Genomic DNA, 19,646 nt, shown 5'->3' with positions numbered 1-19,646 from the left:
CAGTTACACCTCGTTGTTTTTGCAGTCAGGAATCTGTTTAGAATAATCTTGGAGTGTCGGTTCCAGCCAACTCTAATCCGGTAATAACTTCTTCTTGGCAAGTGGTCAAATAATGACTCTGGAACATCGGTCGCCCCTGTGGGCTCCACTGCTGCACCTTTGATTACATTTTACAGCGAGCAGCACTTCTGCATTCCTCACACTGGAATCTGGCCTCTTTCGTGGTGTCCCTCCTCCCTTTCTTGGTTCTTTGCCCACTTCTGTTCTATTTGACTCATAATGCCGTATGTTTTATATGCTCTGAATATAAAGGCTGCACCTTATACCAAATCATGCTGTAGCTTTCTTTGCTATATAGCTTATGCCATCAGGCTGATTTTGAATTAAAGGGTAGAGCTGCATACATGCTATTAAGTGATCCCTTTTTCTTCAGTGAGATTGTTATAAAGTGAACACTTATGACAAAACAGCATGGTTTCCGCTTCCTCCTTTTGCCAACTTATGTATGTCTGGGGTGGGGGGGGGGGGGGGGGTGAAGAGGCATGGTGAAGTGTAGGAGCCTCCCTATCCAGAATCCCACAGTTAGTTTATTGAACTTGCTATACCAATTAACTTTTTACAAGAAAAAGGCCCCAGCAGTGTACAATATTGAAATCTCGCAAAGCATAAAACACCAACAAAGAACTACAATAGTCCAATAAGAAAGATAGATGCACACAAATAGAGATAATCAGATAACCCAAGCTTCAGCCCCATCATCCTTCTAGGATGCATATGCCAAGAGCAAATTCAACAGTTGTTTAAATCGTTTTAATGCCTGTTCCTTATGAACTTCCAAAGGCAGAGCGTTCAACAAAAATGGTGCCAAATAAAAATTGGGCACTTTTCCTAGATTTCACAACATGGACTTGAGTCAACAAAGGTATTTTCAGCCGCAGTCCATCTTGCGACTGTAAAGACCTAGCTGGAATATAAGGTTGGATAAGACTTGCAAGTGGCAAAGGAAACTTTTCATATGGTATGAATCATCAACTTTAAACATGACCCTAAAGGACACAGGTAGCCAATGCTACCAGATATATAATGGCTAACGTGATCAAATTTCCGAAACCTGCCCAAGAAACCTAAAGCTGTATTCTGCAGGGTCTGCAGCGTTTGCAAATTAGAATGCGTAGTACCAGCACTCCATTTGCATAGTCGAGCTGAGATATAAACAATGCATGAAACAAAGTTTTTCAAATGTCCGCTTATCCATACAATTCCGCACAGCTCTATGCTTGTGAAGCGTTGCCTAACTTCGCCAGACCAAAAGTTGTACCTACTTATCAAAAGTCAACCTAAAATCAAACATCACTCTACCACTGGAATACTTTTACCCAAAAGGGCAATCGGCAAACTGGGATGATCTCAATTCCCAGTCACCCAACAAACCTCAGCTTTCTTCTTTATTTAGAACCAGTTGGTGCTCTCGCTGCCAATTAGCAACAGCTTGAACACCATCCCATGCCCGCAACATATCCTTATCGATGTCGGAAACTGAACCCACCAATAAAATATCTGCGTAACCATATAGACTTAATCTCAAATGTCTGATTGTATCACGGTAAGCAAGAAGGGCTCAAAAAGGTGTTAAACAGTATCCCTCTGGTCATATACCTAACCATTGGCGAAGGTCACTAAGCACCTGTGTTCTACCCACTGTGCCACAGCTACCGCAGGAGAGGCGATGGCAGGGGAGTAACGTTTGTGCCCCCTTTTGGGGTGGCCCTGGTAAAATGTGTCTGTCTAGGGTAATGGGGTCTGAGTTGTGTCATGTACAAAATGAGGTTAAAAAAAAAAGTAACCCCCTAGAGGTGTGTGTTTTTGTTGTTTTCTCAGCAACCTCTTGGAATTTCAACCTGAAATTTTACAGCTTTGTTGTTACTATCTATGTTTATGTGCCAAATGGAATGAGAGTGTTTGTTTTTAAACGCGGTGAAGTTACTTTTCAGTGTGACCACCCAGTGATTTTCACATGTTCAAAAATGTTTGCACTGTAAAACTACTATTATTTGAAAACAAAACAAAAACAGGGTGCCAGCTTATTCTTCAGCACATCACAGTATTGTAGACCTTTTTTTTTTTTTTCTTTTTCTGGGGAGCAATGTTGGAGGCCTATCATATACTTCACCCAAAACCGCAAACAATCGCTGAACTGAAGGAAGCACTGCAGATGATCAGGGACAGTCTGCCCCAGGGACCGATCCACAAGTCTGTTAAGAACTTTTCAAAGTGACTGAAGGTCTATGTTAAAGCTGGAGGTGGACACTTTGAGCATTTACAGTTTATGGACCTCTTTTACTAAACCGTGCTAGCAATTTCTGGCGTGGAAAATGTGCTGCAGCCCATTCAATCTGAATGGGCAGCATCACATTTGCTGCATGGGAATTGCTAGTGAGGTTTAGTAAAAAAAAAGGTCATTTGAATGACGCTATTTTGCTGTTTTAACGCAAACATTTTTAACATGCAAAAATAGCTAGATTGTAAAGCTAAAATGTCATTAACTTCAACACAGCTAAAGATAAATGTTTAAAGTACATAAAATTTCACATTGAAATTCAAAGTGGTTGCTGAAAAAATGGCAAAAAAACTCAAGGGTTTTACTTTTTTTTGCCTCACATTGTGTATATTTCTTGAGACAATATCCAGCTTATAATCGAAAGAGAAAAACGCCTATATTGCGACCCAAATCAGGAGATGGGCGTCTTTCTCCCGTGGGCGCCCAAATCGGTATAATCGAAAGCCGATTTTGGGTGTTTCCAACTGCAATCCGTCGCGGAAACGGGTAAAGTTGATGGGGGCGTGGTGAAGGCGGAACTGGGGCGTGGTTATATCAGCCGAGGAGAGATGGGCGTCTTTAGCTGATAATCGAAAAAAAAGGTGTGTTTACCGTGATTTTGGGTCACTTTTTTGGACCCTTTTTTTTCACGAACAGGTCCCAAAAAAGTGCCCCAACTAACCAGATGACCACTGGAGGGTATCGGGGATGATCTCCCCGGACTTCCCCAGTGGTCACTAACCCCCTCCCACCAAAAAAACCCCACTTTACAAACTTTTTTTCCAGCCTCTATGCCAGCCTCAAATGCCGTACCCACCTCCATGACAGCAGAATGTGTTCTATCCTGTGACAGCCTTTCCCTGGTTCTGATGTGGCTCTCGGGTGAGTGTGACACCTTTTCTGTTAAGGGCACTGCAGAGTCACATCAGCAATGCATTGTGGTGGGTGTAGGGTATTGGGCTCTGTGATTCCACTAGCTTGTGGCAAATGCTCATGATGTTGGTAGTTGGTAGGCTCTACTCCCATGGTGCTTTTCCCCCTGCTTACTGGGTCAGAGTGTGCCCTGTTTTGTTTCCGGTAGTCCATGAGGTAGTGGCCATTTTTGTAAGCCAGTTTTAGATCCCTTTCATGTGTTAGCCACGTTACAGGACTTAGTTCTTCCCTTGAATGTGGCTGAAAGAGGGCATTGTACAGCATTCTGCCAGCTCTGACTTACTGCTCATCTCAGTACCAGGGAGACTCGTTGCCAGTGGGGCACAACCTCTGATCTGCAGTTAACTGTGAGTAGCGTGCTTATTCCAATAAAGGACGTTTTCGGAGAGATTAGTCTTCAGGTGTCAACTGCTGTGCCAATGTTATATAGCAGCAACCAGTCCTAGAGGCCTGTGTGTATGCAGGTCCCTGGAGCTCTTTTAGTGGGTACCGCAGTGCACTTCAGCCAGGCAGACCCAGGCCCATCCCCCCCCTACCTGTAACACTTGTGCTGGTAAATGGGAGGCCTGCAAAACCCACTGTACCCACATGTAGGTGCCCCCTTCACCCCTAAGAGCTATGGTAGTGTTGTATATTTGTGGGTTTTGGGGGAGGGGGTTGGGGGCTCAGCACCCGTGGTAAGGGAGCTATGCATGTGGGAACGTTGTCTGAAGTCCACCGCACTGACCTCTAGGGTGCCCAGTTGGTGTCCTGGCATGTCAGGGGGGCGAGTGTACTATGAATCGTGTCCCCTCCCACGACCAAATGGCTTGGATTAGGACGTTTTTGAGCTGGGTGTTTTTAGTTTCCATTATCGCTAAAAAAAACAAACGCCCAGCTCAAAAACGTCCATTTTTTCGAAAATACGGTCTGTCCTGCCTCTTCACGTACCCGTTTTCGGACACAGATGCCCATGGAGATAGGTGTTCGCGTTCGATTATGCCCCTCCACGTGTGTTCTGTAGGGTGGATATGTGTAGGAGGGGGAATAGGAAAACCATGACCAATATTGTTTGGTTTTCAGACTCCACTAAAGATTTTGCACCATTCCTAATTCCATTTGGATTACATTTTAAGCCTCATTTTACATAGGGTGTCGAGGTTGGCCATAGAACGTTCTATCAAAATGTTCAGAATTTCTACTTTGTTCTACAAAAGGCCTGCTGAACATGGGAGTCTTTTGTAAGATACATCTGTATTTCCCTAGATATGCAGCAAGAACAAACACTTTTATAAAAAAAATAGACATTTTACAAAAAGTAGAATCACTCAGCACTTTGTACATGCAAGTGTTGATTTTTAGCACTTAAAGTGTAAGAGCCATAATCCAGAAAATGACTGATATAAGAAAAGCCAATTAGGGAGCCAAACCCATACAAGCAAATGAAAGGTCAGAGGGCTGATTTCAGTGGCTCCCTAAATTGCTATTCCAAACGAGCGTTACATTGTCACTAATGCATGCCTTGGAAAAGGTGCAAAAGCCAATGTGGAAATGTTTAAATTTATAATAGTTTGTATTCCTGTGCGAGATCAGGAATTATCAAAATTGTTTTTTTTTTTTTGGGACCTTCCAAACCATCCCTGGAACCTGCCTCCTTGTTGTAGATGCTGTGGAAATAGCAGCATTTGTACATGTAATTGCTATGCAGGGTTTCTGGAATGACCTATGTATTTTTAAATGTGGAGGTTTAAGTTAAACACTGTTATAGGATGCATGCCATTGCTTGATTTCTGAGCCATTTAAATAGACTGTCTAAGAATGAACATCTGACAGTTTAAGGGATTTTTTTTTTTGATGCTGCAGGAAAATTAGATTTTCTCATAAGTCTAAAAGAACTGAGGTTTCTGTTTCCATGCAGCTCCCAGACTAGTATACAACACAGGTAACCCGTGTTTTTCTGATCACCTGTATCATAGAAAGTGTTACAAAGTAAAAGGTTTGTACTTATCAAACCTGTCACTGTGTTACTGCAGTACTGGAGAAGGGGCACCATACACTATTTTTGTGATGTTGGATTTTTTTTTGATGGGGGGGGGGGGGGATGTAGGGGGAAGGGTATTAGCAAGTTTTGCATGCTATTGGGTTGGAAGGTGGTGGATGTCATGGAATCAGCTTTTAGGCTCTTGTCCAAGCGCAGCAGTAGTGCAAGGGAGTGATGCTCTTTTTACTCGGAACCACTCGTGACCATCTTGCCAGCAGCGAGGAAATAAACCACTATCCAGAAAGGCAAGGGAAATTTCAGAAATCAATACACAAACTATGTGAGCTGGCTTTTAGAAAGTGTCCTGGCCTACACTTTCCCTTGAATGGAAGGAAACCTCGCTCTGAATCATATCAGGGTGTTTACTTGGCCCGTTTTCAGACGGTGGCCAGTACAGCAACCTGCTGACTTGACTAATAAGTCACAGGGTTGGAGAGAAACCTCAGACAAGTACTGTGCCCCCTTCCCCTCCCCCAGACATGAAATGAAAAGGTGGCTTCTTAATTTGGATTGATAGCTTCTGATGGCATCACATGAGGGAAGGTACCTACAGAGTAATTCCCATGGCCTAAGTTCCTGTTTAAAAATAAATTTAATGCCGCTATGTTTTTTTCAGAGACACTTTGACCAAGATGGGGATCCTCCATCTGTATGTATAGGCACAAAGGAACGCCTCATACAGCCCCTCTCACCCTAATGAGACACACTTTACTACTATACATATTTTTCACACACAGTTCCAGAACAAGGCGTGCATAAGATTTCATATGGAGGAAAAATATTAATAATAATCTTTATTCTTTTATACTGCTGTAACTAAAAGCTCACTGGAGTGTACAATAAAAGATTTCAACCTAGGAATCAAATGTCACAGTCCTGGCATTTACAAAATCATTCCCTCCCCCAATATTCGGCGCTATTTAACTGGTCAGAAACGGCCGCTGACTGGTTAAATAGTGTTTTTGCGGCTAACCGCAAATATTGTATGGGAGATAACTCTTCCACTGAATATTTGCAGTTGACGGTTACGTCTAAACTTGTGACCTATCTGGTTAAGCGTGGATGTTTAGCGCTTAATTCTGACCACATAAATAGCAGTCGTATCTTTAACTGCTAACATCTTAAACCGGTCAGCAGTGAATATTGACTTAAGTGGTTAAGTTTTTAGCCGCCATAAAACCCCCGGATATTCAGTGTTGGTGCCTAAATAGGGGCCTGGCTTTGATTATCTGGGTTTAATGCCATTAGCAGACAGTAAAAGTGCTACCCACCCCCGGCTGAATATCGGGTCCAATATTCCCCAAATTGCTGTAATTGTTCCATAAATGTTGCTTTATTTTCCTTAAGGATTTAAGAGTCCGGTTTCAAGCAATTTCCAAAAACGAACAAACTTTGTTCTCCTTCCTGATTTCCGTTGGCGAGATATTCCATGTACTTACAGCTAACACAGAAAAGAGCTGCTTACCTGACCCCTTTTTGTCTAATATTTTGAACTGACAGCAATTGTACTCGATTTAATATAAGCAGGACCAATAAGTGTGCCAAATACCCCGGAGCAAGTCCATGTAAAATCTTAAAAGATAAATAGCCTCCTTTTAAACTCGATGTGAGCATGAATAGAAAGCCAGGGTAATGAATGCCATACAGGAAGTGGAAATGGCACTTTTTTTGTCAAATGTGTAAGTGTGCACTCTTGAACTGGTTTTTGAAATATATTCTTACTGCTCAGTCAACTGGTAAGATCAGATAACTGCAGCTTTGGATAATATCTGTCAGTGGCCTCTTTAGCGCCTGTTTGTATGCACGTTAAACAGTAAGGTGCCTCTATGATGTGCCCTCCATGCTCATTACACAGCTATGCTTGGAAGCCGCAGTCCAGTCCATGGCTTTATTGGCTTTAACTAATCTGTGGAAAGGAAGGCCTGCAGGAACAATGGGCCTTTGTCAGGATAAAAGTGCATGTGTAATTGCTCCTTTTTCTTTTCATGCTACTTGAAAACAGTTATTTAGCTTAGTTTTCTGTCCACGTAGAACGTTGCTGAGCGGTGCTTCTTTTGCTTCCCTTTCTCACAGGAGACTCTCTTCTGGGCTTTCAGATTTCCCAAACAGACCCGGCAAAGCTCCGAGAAGCAGGGCGCAAAATGAGAGAGGGCGCCCTGGCGCCAGGATGCATGCAGCCGTCGCACTGAACGGAGCGGGTCTGAAGATGTCTGCATGCAGCGAGTTTGTGGAACACGTTTGGAAGCCTGGTTCCTGCAAGAATTGTTTCTACCCACGTGCCTCCCATAGGCTGTTGCAACCACTCTGTGACCCTGGAGTGAGCACCCTGCCTGCCTCGCAGGGCCCCAATGGGGCTGGGATAAAGGGTGAGTGTGCGTCACTGGAGGATGACAGCGTGGCTGCATCGCTGTATTCCAAGCCGACCATTGCAGTGAAGCCCACTATGATGAGTTTGGATGCCTCGGACGCCTGGCTGGAAGTGAACATGAATGCAGATAATATTCCTCAGGTAAATGAATATTGGAGAGTATTTCCTTTTAACGGAGAGTTTAGACATTTAGCTTGCACCTTTTTCCAAGGTGAGCTGTGTTCAGGTACAGTAAGTATATTTTCTGTCTCTGGAGATTTGGAGACTTCACAATCTAATTTTTGTACTCAAGGGCAATGGAGGGTTAAGTGACTTGTCCAAGGTCACTGGGAGCAGTAGTGGGATTTAAACCAGGTTCTCAGTCTGCTACTCCACTCCAATAAGGAATAACTATAAGTTCTGTGTAACATAACATAGCATGTGATGGCCTATCTAGTCTTCTCGTTGTCCTTTCATGCTGTGATACCACATGCACTGCTTGATCTTGCTTTCCTAAACTAAAGGTTGTCTTTCTTTTTTTAACTCGTGCATTCTTGAAACATGGGGGTGGAGGAGTAGTGTATTAGAGCAATGGGAGGCCCGGGTTCAAACATCATCATGGTAGTTCCTTGCAGCTTTGGGCATGTCCCTTAACACTCCATTGCTTTGGGATGGCTGGGATCGGCATGGACAACTTGCCCAACTTAAGTTCTTCCATGGTTTGTGTGGCAGCCCCCATAAGTCACGTGGTTTGCTGTTTGTGTGAGGGGGGGGGGACCTATCATACTATAAGATTCTTGAAATACAGCACAGTTTCTGGCCCCTTACAGCTTGTATGAGAGACTATGCCTTGAATTTATTATCTTTTCAGTGAAGAAATAATTACCCTCCCAACTTCCTGGTTCTAGAACATCCTTTTCCATCAACATTTTTTTTTTACCTTATGTATTATGTGTATTTTTTTTAAAGCATTTGAATGTTTGATATCCTCTCTATTCTTTCTGTCTTGCCTAAAGGTATATATGTTAATTATTCTTTTAAACTTTATAAAGTAATCTTTTCTAAGGCTGCTGACTTCTGAATCTTCCGTCAGCCCCAGTTCTTCAGATACGAGCCCTCTGTTTCATAATTTTCTTTTTGTAATGCTTGAACTCATCTTGACTCTCGGCTATGGTATTTTGTCACCATTTGAAGAGGGCACCACACCACAATTGAGAGTGTTAGAATGGCTCTCTTTCTTCTAGAATTGTCACTGTTTTGCTGCCTTTGTATTGATCTGTTGTCTGGTTTCTAAAGTCACGCTTGATCCATTTCAGGCAGAGCTGCTTGGATTCCTGTAGGAATAGTGCTTTAAAGGATCCTTTTGATGGCAACTATGCACAGAGGTTGCAGAGATGTAACCTTGATTATTGTAGTCCAGTCTGGATTTGTAACACCTGTTCAAATGCATTCTCTGTAGCCAACGAATGCCACCCTATACTGAATTACCATGCTGGAAATATTGTTTCATCAGGGCCTTTTCCGAGGGATTCTGTGTGGATGAGTGAGTGATTTACCTGCGTGAAAGGCCCTTTTGTACACTGGACCTACAACTCTAGTTAGTGTGCATGCTGTAGGCAACATGGATATATTTCCCTATGGTGAAAGGATTGGCCAGAGAAAGTAAATGGAAATTTCATCTTGAAATCCCTGTGCCTGCTTTTTACCAGTTACCCCAGCAAAAGTATGTGAGGTTAAAAACTCCCTACCAACACTGGACCATTGTAGATTTTCAAAGGGAGTATTCTTTTGAAAATAGGTTTTGTAGTACCTGCAGGGCATGCACAACGGAGAGGCTGAAAATCTGCCTGCATGGATTGAAATTTGGTTAGCAATACTGTTGAGGACAGGAGTCTGAGGGAGAAAATCGTCAGGTAAAGAGCGTATCAAGGCTGCAGATGGAACAAGCAGGTGGATTCAGAAGTCAAAGGAATCAGTGTTTTATTCAAAACACAACCTGACCCAATCCATGTTTCAGCTATTGCCTGCATCAGGAGTCAATCATCAGTCTGGAAAACTCTTGTATTGTTGTTGCTGAGAAGGGAACACACAGAGGGTTCACTACACAGCTTGTTGAAAAACAATGGCGGTTGTCAGCTTTGTGATACCAGATGCAGGCGATAGCCGAAACAAGGGCCGTGTCAGGTTTTGAATAAAACATTGCTTCCTTTGACTTCTGAGTCCACCTGGTTGCGCCATCTGCGACCTTGATTGTTGCTAAAACAATGTCATATACCGGATTCTATATATGATCCCCAAAATTGTGCTCCCGAGTTGCATTTGTAACTAAATTGCCTAACAAGCCAATTTGTGCCAGTAATTGCTGAACAATTGGCATTAATTGGCAACAATTTGGATTTTCGCACTCGTCTCGTCGAGCACTATTCTGTAAAGATCCACACACAAATTTTAGTGCACAACTGAAAAGGGAGCATGGGTGAGTTGGGGACGTTTACTAAAGATGCGCACAGTCTTACTGAATACCGGAGATCCACCCCTAATTTACACACCAGGATTTACACCAGGTTTCAGTTGGTGTAAATCCTTGCCCCCAGTTTGGTGCGGAAATCGAGCGCTATTCTAAAAGTAGCATCCAGCTCGGAACTCCGTTTATAGAATAGTGCTCCAAATAGATTTCTTTCTTTTTTTTTTTTTAGGTGTCATTTACTGAATTTAGTCCATAGTGTCTGAAGTTGTATTTGGAAATGCTTAATTTAAAGAGATCTAGCTGCCATACAGCATAAGAATAACCATACTGAGTCAGACCATCTAGCCAGTATCCTACATCAACAGTGGCCAATCCAGGTCACAAGTACCTGGCAGAAACCCAAATAGTAGCAACATTCCATATTACAAAAGGCAGACAGAGCAGGATTTGAACCTGTGACCCGAGGGCTCCCCAACCTGTGCACTAACCAGTATCCCATTATTGCAGCATTGTTCTGTAGAGGGTATTTTAGTAACGTTTGTGTTGGACCAGAATACCAGGTGCTAGTGCTCAAATATTTCGAATTTATTCTGAGCTGTGAACATACTCAAACCCCCCCGGATTCTCCATACAGCGCCTAAGTTTGTCTGCGGATCAAAGATGCGCACACAAATTAATTAGCCAACAAGCCATTAATTAGCAATAAAGCAGTGTCAACAATCAATTATAGTGAATTGACATTTACTTTGATTTTGCTCGCACGTCTTCCTGTACTCTATTCCACAACACCACGCACCAAAATCCCTAGCGCACAACTCAAAAGGGGGCACGGCCAGGGGCATGGTAGGACTGTTCCAAAATTTTGAGCATGGAGTTATAGAATACTGCCATTCCCACGCCCAAATGCCAAGACTTGGGCGCCAGCACCTACCCCATACTGGTACCCAAACTGGGGTACGGGAATGAGCTCAAAGCACTATTCCATATAGAGGAATGTTATTAGATGAGTGAAGAAAAATACAGATGTAGAATCTAAACGAATAACATGGGCTCTTTGGTATCCACTTAAGCCAAGACTGGCCAAATCTGTCCTGGGGATCCCACATTCAGTCAAGCTTTCAGGGTATCCACAGTGGTTATGCATGATATCAATTTACATATAGTGAATCCCCCAAAACCCCAAATGATGGTCAAAATTTGAGGGTGTATCTTGATGAATATAGAAACTAGACCTATATTGTAGGGCAGTGGTTCCCAAACCTGGTCCTGGAGGCCCCCCAGCCAGTCAGGTTGTCAGGATACCCACAATGAATATTCATATGAGAGATTTGCATATACTACCTCCACTGCATGCAAATCTATCTCTGTTTGGGAACCACTGTTATAGGGCCTAAATCTGTGGAATTCCTTACCTCAAGAAATGAGAGCTATGAGAAATCTGCATGATTTTAAAAAAGGTTTTAAAGATTATATTTTTTTAGCGACCATCCAATATTTCCTCAGGATCTGAGTCTTTGATATGAGTCTTTGATATTAACAGACCACATATTCATTTATTTTAATATGGAATATGTTTTGTTATGTAAGTTTTTTGGTCTTATTTGGGGTTTTTTGTTATCTTATGGTAGTTGCTTATGAATTTTATTTTTGTACTCTGCCCAGAAATACAGATGGTGTGGATTAGAAATTTTTTAATAAAGAAAGAAAAATAAAAATGGCTGTGGGGTCCTCAGGACAGGTTTGGAAAGCTTTGATGTATACATCCAGTAAATATAGGATTGCCCTGAAATACTTTTTTCTTTTGAATAACTGGGCATGTGCAATTAATACATGTCTTGTGTGCGTAAGTGACGCCTTAATTGGCACATGTGTGCAAGTATATTATGCGTCATTCTGTGAGGTAGCAGATAAGCTCTAGCCAGTAACTGCAAGGGCGGTGTACACGCAGGTGGAATTCTTGAAGGACATGGGTGTGTCCAGTGGTGTGCTGGTAAATATTTTTAACAATGAACTCTCTCACCCCCCCCCCCCAAAAAAAAAGAAAAACCTGGCATGCCCAGGCCATCACTGCCCTTCCCTTCTATTGGTTAGCAGGAAGGAAACCCTGGGAATCCCCAACCCTCTGCCCGTGATTCATCCCTTTACCCTGCGCACAATTCCCAATTGCACACTCACCTTTTTTTCCTGGCCCCCTTCTCATTTTTAGCCATGTAGTAGCTCTGCTCACTCTCTCTTCCCTTCCCCCACTGGGAGGAAGTGAATCGCTGCACAGTAGGTTACTTCCTCCTCCTGTACCAACTTAAACCCAACTGTTTATGTGAACTGCGGGATTGTGGTTCACATAAACAGTTGGGTCTAAGTAGGCACAGGAGGAGGAAGTGACCTGCTGCAGGGCTCCAGAACCGGCTCACAAAATTCAGGAAAAAGTTACAATTGGCTCTTGAGCTGGAGCAAGCACACACCACTAGGTTTGTCTTACACACATACCTTATAGAATACTATGAGAGGTGTGCACAGCATGACACCCTTAGGAGCGCCAACTTAAGACTGCCATTAGCGGGCACGCCTATATTCAAGTGCATTTATACCACTCACACTAGTATTCTCTAAGGGAACCTTGGCACCCAAATGCTTTTTATAGAACTGGCCCTCAGCACATGGGCATATATGTGTATTAACTTAGGCATTCACAACATTTTTAATTAACTCAGTCAATCCAATAGCACTTTCAGTTCCTACAATAATAATAAAAAAGCTCTTGACAATCATTAAGTAGCAAATCTTGGCTGCAACTTTATTACCATTAATATTACATATAACACTAGTAATACTTTTCATCCATATATAAATTATTATTTGACAGTGTCATTCTAGTCAATCGATAAATCATTGTCAGCTCTGCCTTTTCCCCAGCCTGTGGTGACACTAGACTTCATATCACTGAATCACTATTCCTTCCCTTATGTAAGTATGGTGGTGTCACACGTTCTTTATCGCCAAAAGTGTGGAGACAGGCCTTGCATGGCCCCAACTTCCCATTAGTGCTGAGCTGCTATAAAATGTTAGTTGCCATAACATTCCAAAGCATCTTGACTAGTGGAGGAGTGGCCTAGTGGTTAGAGCACCGGTCTTGCAATCCAGAGGTGGCTGGTTCAAATCCCACTGCTGCTTCTTGTGATCTTGGGCAAATCACTTAACCCTCCATTGCCTCAGGTACAAACCTAGATTGTGAGCCCTCCTGGGAGAGAGAAATATCCAGTGTACCTGAATGTAACTCATCTTGAGCTACTACTGAAATGAAAAAGGTGTGAGCAAAATCCAAATAAATAAATAGTACTCAAAAATATGTCCTGACCTATCTTGTACACCATCAAATCAATACAGCCCAGGACAGTCTTCTGTCAACAAATCCATGCGAAAGAAATAAACCTTTTTGATAAACCCCACAAATTTTGACGTTTATACACTTTCTAAGCCTTTCAATTGCCTTTGGACATCTGGCATCTTTCCATACTCTTCGCTGAATAATGCTGAATAATTTGAGACCAAATAATAGTAACCTCAGGAAAATAACATTGAATGGAAAATCTCTTTTCATTTGCCTAATGAATTCAACACCTTCAATATAACACACATCATTACTTCCTAAGTGAATAAAAATATACTTTGGAATAGAAAAACGATGATTCATCAATAATACAGGAAATAACTGAGCACACCTCATACCATTAATTCCCAACCATAACAAATCTATATTATAGACAGCTAACCCTAGATACAGTCCTCCATTTTAATTCAGCTGCTCTTTTTCTTGCCCATAAAACATAATATCTACACATCCACACAAGCTGTTTTTGTGTATTCATCCTGGATGACACTGAAGAGAAACCACAAGTATATTAAATTAACATTAAAAGCTTCTGAATGCCAGCAACCAATTCTTTTAATTGCCTGCGCAGTAAAACCCTGTGACGCAGCAAAAGATGCTGCACCAATTCTAAGTGACTGTGTACCATAACACTTTGAATTTACGCCCAAACCCTCTAAACTAAGTTTTAAAATTGCACTAAATTGAAATCTTTTAAGAGGAGAGCCATCTTTATGGCATAACCAGTAAAACCCACTCGGAGTGCAATAACAAGCAGCACAATGTACCGGGCAAATCAACAAATTCTTAACTGTCTTCATAGTTACCCTTTTAGAATGACGAATACATAAATGAACTGATTTCTTATTCACTACTGCATCTTTAAATAACCGACCAAACTGACCATCAGTAGACGTCAAGGAAGCCACTACTAATTCACCCACTCTTAAAACTCCAAAAAACGCAAAAGAGAAGGCTACCTGAAATAATACTTCATAAGATGAGGCACACACAACCGATAATATTTTAACTCTTTGTACATGTATGGTGTGCTACATTACATAGTAACATAGTAAATGACGGCAGAAAAAGACCTGCATGGTCCATCCAGTTTGCCCTACAAGATAAACTCATATGTGCTACTTTTTGTGTATACCTTACCTTGATTTGTACCTGTCCTTTTCAGGGCACAGACCGTATAAGTCTGCCCAGCACTATCCCCACCTCCCGCCACCGGCTCTGCCACCCAATCTCGGCTAAGCTCCTTAGGATCCATTCCTTCTGAACAGGATTCTTTTATGTTTATCCCACGCGTGTTTGAACTTCAAACAGCTCAAAACTAAAATCCTAACACGTTTTATTTTTATTTATTTTATTGCATTTGTATCCCACATTTTCCCACCTATTTGCAGAATGCACCATTTGTTCGTTAATACTCTCAACCACTGTTGTTTGAATACCAAACAATACTACTCTTCTATTTTGCAATTCGTTACCCCAAATACTTAAAGCTATGATAACTGGGAAAAGTTCTAGACAAGCTATATTCTTGCACCATCCTTTCCCAACCAGCTCATAGGTGAGCTCCTTTTAAAGTAAATTCCAAACCCCACTCTACTGGATGCATGAGTAAATAAATCCAAATCAATATTAGAAATAGCGGGGAAATTGCCAGATATACACAATATTGAAATCTCTCAATAATTATTTCAAAATTCTCTTTTACAGAATGATTTATTCATGTAAAGTTATTTTTTCCTAACACCCTTAGTCAAGAATCCTGTACATCTAATAAATACTCTACATGCAAAGTTCAAATGTCCCAGTAAATTTTGCAACTGATATCTTTTTTGCAGCTGAAACAGACTCTCTACTAGGGCAATTTAATTTTGTTAATTTCTCCTCGGGCAGACGAGACTCCATTTTGATGGAATCGAGCTCAATTCCTAAAAAGTCAGTCTTGTACAAGGTCTTTTGGACTTCTCTGTTGCTAACGATGTGCCACAAACTTTTGCCAATTGCTGAAATATACCAACCATATTGGCACACAAAGTAGAGTCCGCGGAACCCTTAAACAAATTATCATCCAGATAACAAGTGATAAAATCAATCTGAATTGCCAGCACAACAACCCAATGGAAAAAATGGGTAAGTGTCTCAAAATTTATGCATGCCACCGGGCATCCCATAGGTAAAGATTCATGGTGTATAGGCAATAATCTAAAAGTAGATTCATGGGTGGACCTACATAAGGCCAGAAAAAAGAAAACTGTAAAATATAGTCTGGGAGGTATGGGCAGTTGCCCTCTTAGGGCCCTGTTTACTAAGGCACGTTAGCATTTTTAACGCGCCTACAATTAGCATGTGCACTAACCATGTAGGCGCCTATAGGGATATTGTAGGCACATACACGGTTAATGTGCGCACATGGTTGATGGGGGTTTAAAAACTCTGATATGGGTAAAAAGTGGGATGTTTGACCACGGAAATACAAATCCTGGAGACAATATCATAAAAACTTCTTTATTGAATATCTGCCTTTGCCATTAAAGATTCTGGACCACAAGCTCTTAAAAGTGCCACCACATAATCAAATGATTCATATTGCATGGAACATATTGCTGGATCAATAAAACTATACTATATAGCTTATACCCCAAAATTACCCGTTAGAATTCTATGCGGTTTACAATGTCAGAAGAGACTGGATAATTTCCAGAGATGTACAAATAATTAAAGCAAAATACAAAACTCAAGCAACATATGATTGATTTTGAAAAGAGAGGCTTTCAAAGCGTTCCCAAATTTGTAATTATTCTTTCTTTGTAGACTTGCGGGTAAAGCATTTCAACATTCTGTAGCTTGATAAGAAAAGAGCTCATTATTAAACATAAATTTATAGTGGATATTTTTTGGACTGGGATAGAGCAACAAAAATGGGAGTCTATTAGAACAGCCCCTATGCCTGAGTTAACCAACCCATACAAATTCTCAAGTCACCATGCAGAATAAGAAAAAACATCTACTATAATAAAACTCACCCTCAACGTTCTGAAGTCACTCAGTCACTCCCTGAAGGGTTCATGGATTCATGGTGGTGAAGCCAGAACACTGACCATGTCTCTCTGCCCCGCCCTCGCATGACGGACCAATCAGAAAAAACACCCTCAACATTCTGAAACACAAAGGACCATCACAACACCGTTCCCAGGCAACACTAGGCAACGTAAGACGGACCAATCAGAGAAAACTACGTGACAATAAGGGAGGAGCATTCCCCAGCAGAATGGCTCATTATCTGTGCAGTACGGAGAGCACAGAACCACCGCTGGAACGAGAGAAGAATATTCCTGCTGTGGGTATGTGCAAAAATAGACCGGGGGGGGGGGGGGGAGAAATTTTTAAATGCCTAATGCCAGTACTGAAGAGTGCCAGAGGGCCCATAGCACAGACTATATTTGGGATCGCTTGACATGGAGTCGGAGGAGCCGGAAAACAACGTGCCCGTCACCATCTGGGACGTGGGCGAACAGGACAAGCTGTGGCCCAGCTGGAAGGATTACCCGCGACCCAGCCAGCAGCAAACAGCGACCAAGGAAGGGGGAGGAGTACTCCTTCCCTGCCTAGGAATCGCTGGAGACTGGCTGCCAAACTAATGAAACAACCGCACACCGACGCACCACCTCCATCATTCGAAAGGCATCCACCCTTTCTTCAACAGAAATGCAAACTAATAATACAAAACAAACAAAGAATACATGGTTTCTCAGGCGGCTGCAGGTAACTCCCCACCCCCTTCCTCTTCCCCTTTTGCCAAAGCGGCCAAGGACGTGCCCAACCATCCCCAGCCTCAGGCAACCTGTCTCCCACCTCGGGGATTCCCCGAGCACCCGGAAAAAGACGGCCCTGATTCCTGCAGCGCATAAATGTTCCAGCATTCCCCTGCAGCCGGCCTGAAATGGACAAAACATACCGGATCACCCCCCGACGGCCCGAGACCGTGCTCTTCTCCCTTCCGCCAACTTAAAACAACCATCCCCATCCTCAGGCAAGCCGTCAACCACCTCCAGGATGCCCAGAACCCCAGCCCAATGGAAAAAGATGGCGCAGCTTCCAGCAGCACATTTCTCTTCCAGCATTCCCCTACAGCAGCCCTGAAATGGCCAAAAAATATCGACAGACAAAGAACGTGCTCCTCTACCTTCCGCCCATTAAAACAACACTGCTGCCTCAGCACAACACAAAAAAAAAAACACTCAGAAAAGGCTGACCCCCCCCTACAACCACATTTACATTTCACCAACAGAAAGACCCCCCTCCACAAACTTCCTTGACAGACAAAACCACACACACACAATACAACAGAAACACACCCTCAAAGCCACACACCAATCCAACCCACTTTGCCAGCACAGCATATCCCCCAAGCAAAAAAACAAAACAAAACAAAAAAAGACACACATCAACAACCTGCACACACACCGCACCCTCACACACACACATACACACAAAATAACTCTGTGACACATACACACACACAAAAAAACACATGCTAGCGCCCGTTTCATTGGTTTCGGAAACGGGCCTTTTTTACTAGTGGTACATAATTTAAGTGTAATTCAGACTCTAATCTGGAGCCAGTGTAGTCACATCAAAAGAGGTGAAGCTGACTCAAATTTTGATTGGTGAAAAGTTAGACGGGCGGCCATATTCTGCAGAATCTGCAGTTTTTTCAGTAGTCCTTCGGAGAGACCCAACAAAGTTGCATTACAGTAATCCACATGAGCAAGAATCAGATTGAGTAATAATCCATCCCAGCTACTAAAGTCTTCAAGTGTGGTAGGGGGAGCCAAGACAGAAGCCCATAAGGCGATCATTCCTAAGGAGTGCTGATCAAGTCTAGTCCAAGGATTATTGGTACCCTGTTGCCACATTGCAACCACTTGCAGCAATGTAATTCAAAATGAGGTGCCCCATCATTCCATTAATCTTTAGCTGATACAAAGTTCAACACCCAACTGTAGGGGGTTTCGTTTCCAAATATATGCAAATTATTTTTTTCTTAAGGCTAGGAAAAAGGATTACCGAATAGAGAGTGGGATAGCCGGAAACAAATACAGTAATTTTGGGAGAACAGTCATCTTGAGAGCTGATATATGGGCTAACCAGGAAACCTGGGGAGACTATTGCAACAATCTAATTCTGCAAACAACTCCTTCAATTTGGGAGGAATGTTTGCCCAATCTAGCCTTATGTAGAGCTGCCTGATGCCTTGCGGAGCCTGTCCCTGTTTACAGAGACGCTCCAAGGAGAGGATTTTGTCTCAAAGAGTCTGCTCCTTTTGGTGGGTGTCTCTATGAATGTGTGCTTGCAGTGAGATCAAGTCCTTTCACATCACCACCTTCAAGCATTCCCAGATGGTTAAGGGGTCATATCTGGAGTGTCATTAAAATGTAAATAGTCTGCTGCAAGTTCACCGGGTCATCCAACAGAGTGTCATTCAAACACCAGGGGACAGAAATATGCCTGATGCCGCCTGTCACTAATTGAACTCTGGGGACATGATCAGACCCATATTTTCGGGTGTATATCCACGGCATGGACAAACATCCAGTCTGGAGTAGGCATCATATGTAGGAGAGTAGAGAGTATAATGTCTTTCATCACTATGCACCTCCCTCTATATGTCATGCAGGCTCCACTGAGTGACAAGAGCATGTGGCCTTTCCTAGCATAGGTGACCATCACAGCCAAGTTATCTAGGCTTGGGTTAAGAGTGATATTAAAGTCTCTTCCTATCAAGAGCATACCTTCTATATTTTTTTGCCAAGATATCAAATATGTGAGTAAAAAATAACCCCTGATTTTGGTTGGGGGCATAGAGAGGAGAATCAGCACAAGCTCTCTAACCTCAACAGCCAAAAGGAGATATCATCCCTCTTTATCTAAAATTCTCTTACAAATGCTCCATGGGTGGACATTTTTCAAAAGAACACCGACCCTTGCAGTTCTGGGACAGACATGATTGGAAGCTAGGTACCCTGCAGCATATTTTGCTGTATTAGTAAGTGCTCATGTTTTATCAAAAGGTGTGTCTCTTGGATACAGAGTACATCCACCCCAAGTGAGCTTCCTTAAAAAGCAGATGACCAGTCCCTGAACAGTAAGGGACATGCATGTCAATTCAAGCATAAG

General features: G+C 42.5%; 1 protein-coding gene across 5 annotated transcripts in view; it reads left to right on the top strand.

Annotated features, from left to right (window-relative positions):
• Window positions 1-19,646, top strand: part of PRAG1 (PEAK1 related, kinase-activating pseudokinase 1) — a 115,566-nt gene that overhangs the window by 11,727 nt on the left and 84,193 nt on the right. For 3 of the 5 annotated variants that reach the window (XM_030194527.1, XM_030194528.1, XM_030194530.1), the window contains one exon: window positions 7,344-7,779. In XM_030194527.1, the coding sequence (XP_030050387.1) occupies window positions 7,344-7,779 (436 nt within the window). Of the gene's footprint in view, window positions 1-2,229; window positions 2,282-7,343; window positions 7,780-19,646 lie in introns of those variants that run through there. The other 2 variants (XM_030194529.1, XM_030194531.1) reach the window with 2 other exon arrangements.

The sequence above is a fragment of the Microcaecilia unicolor genome, chromosome 2 (assembly GCF_901765095.1).
Source record: "Microcaecilia unicolor chromosome 2, aMicUni1.1, whole genome shotgun sequence".
Lineage (NCBI taxonomy): Eukaryota > Metazoa > Chordata > Amphibia > Gymnophiona > Siphonopidae > Microcaecilia > Microcaecilia unicolor.
The sequence above is the reverse complement of the archived record's forward strand: the minus strand, read 5'-3'. Positions and strand labels throughout refer to the sequence as shown.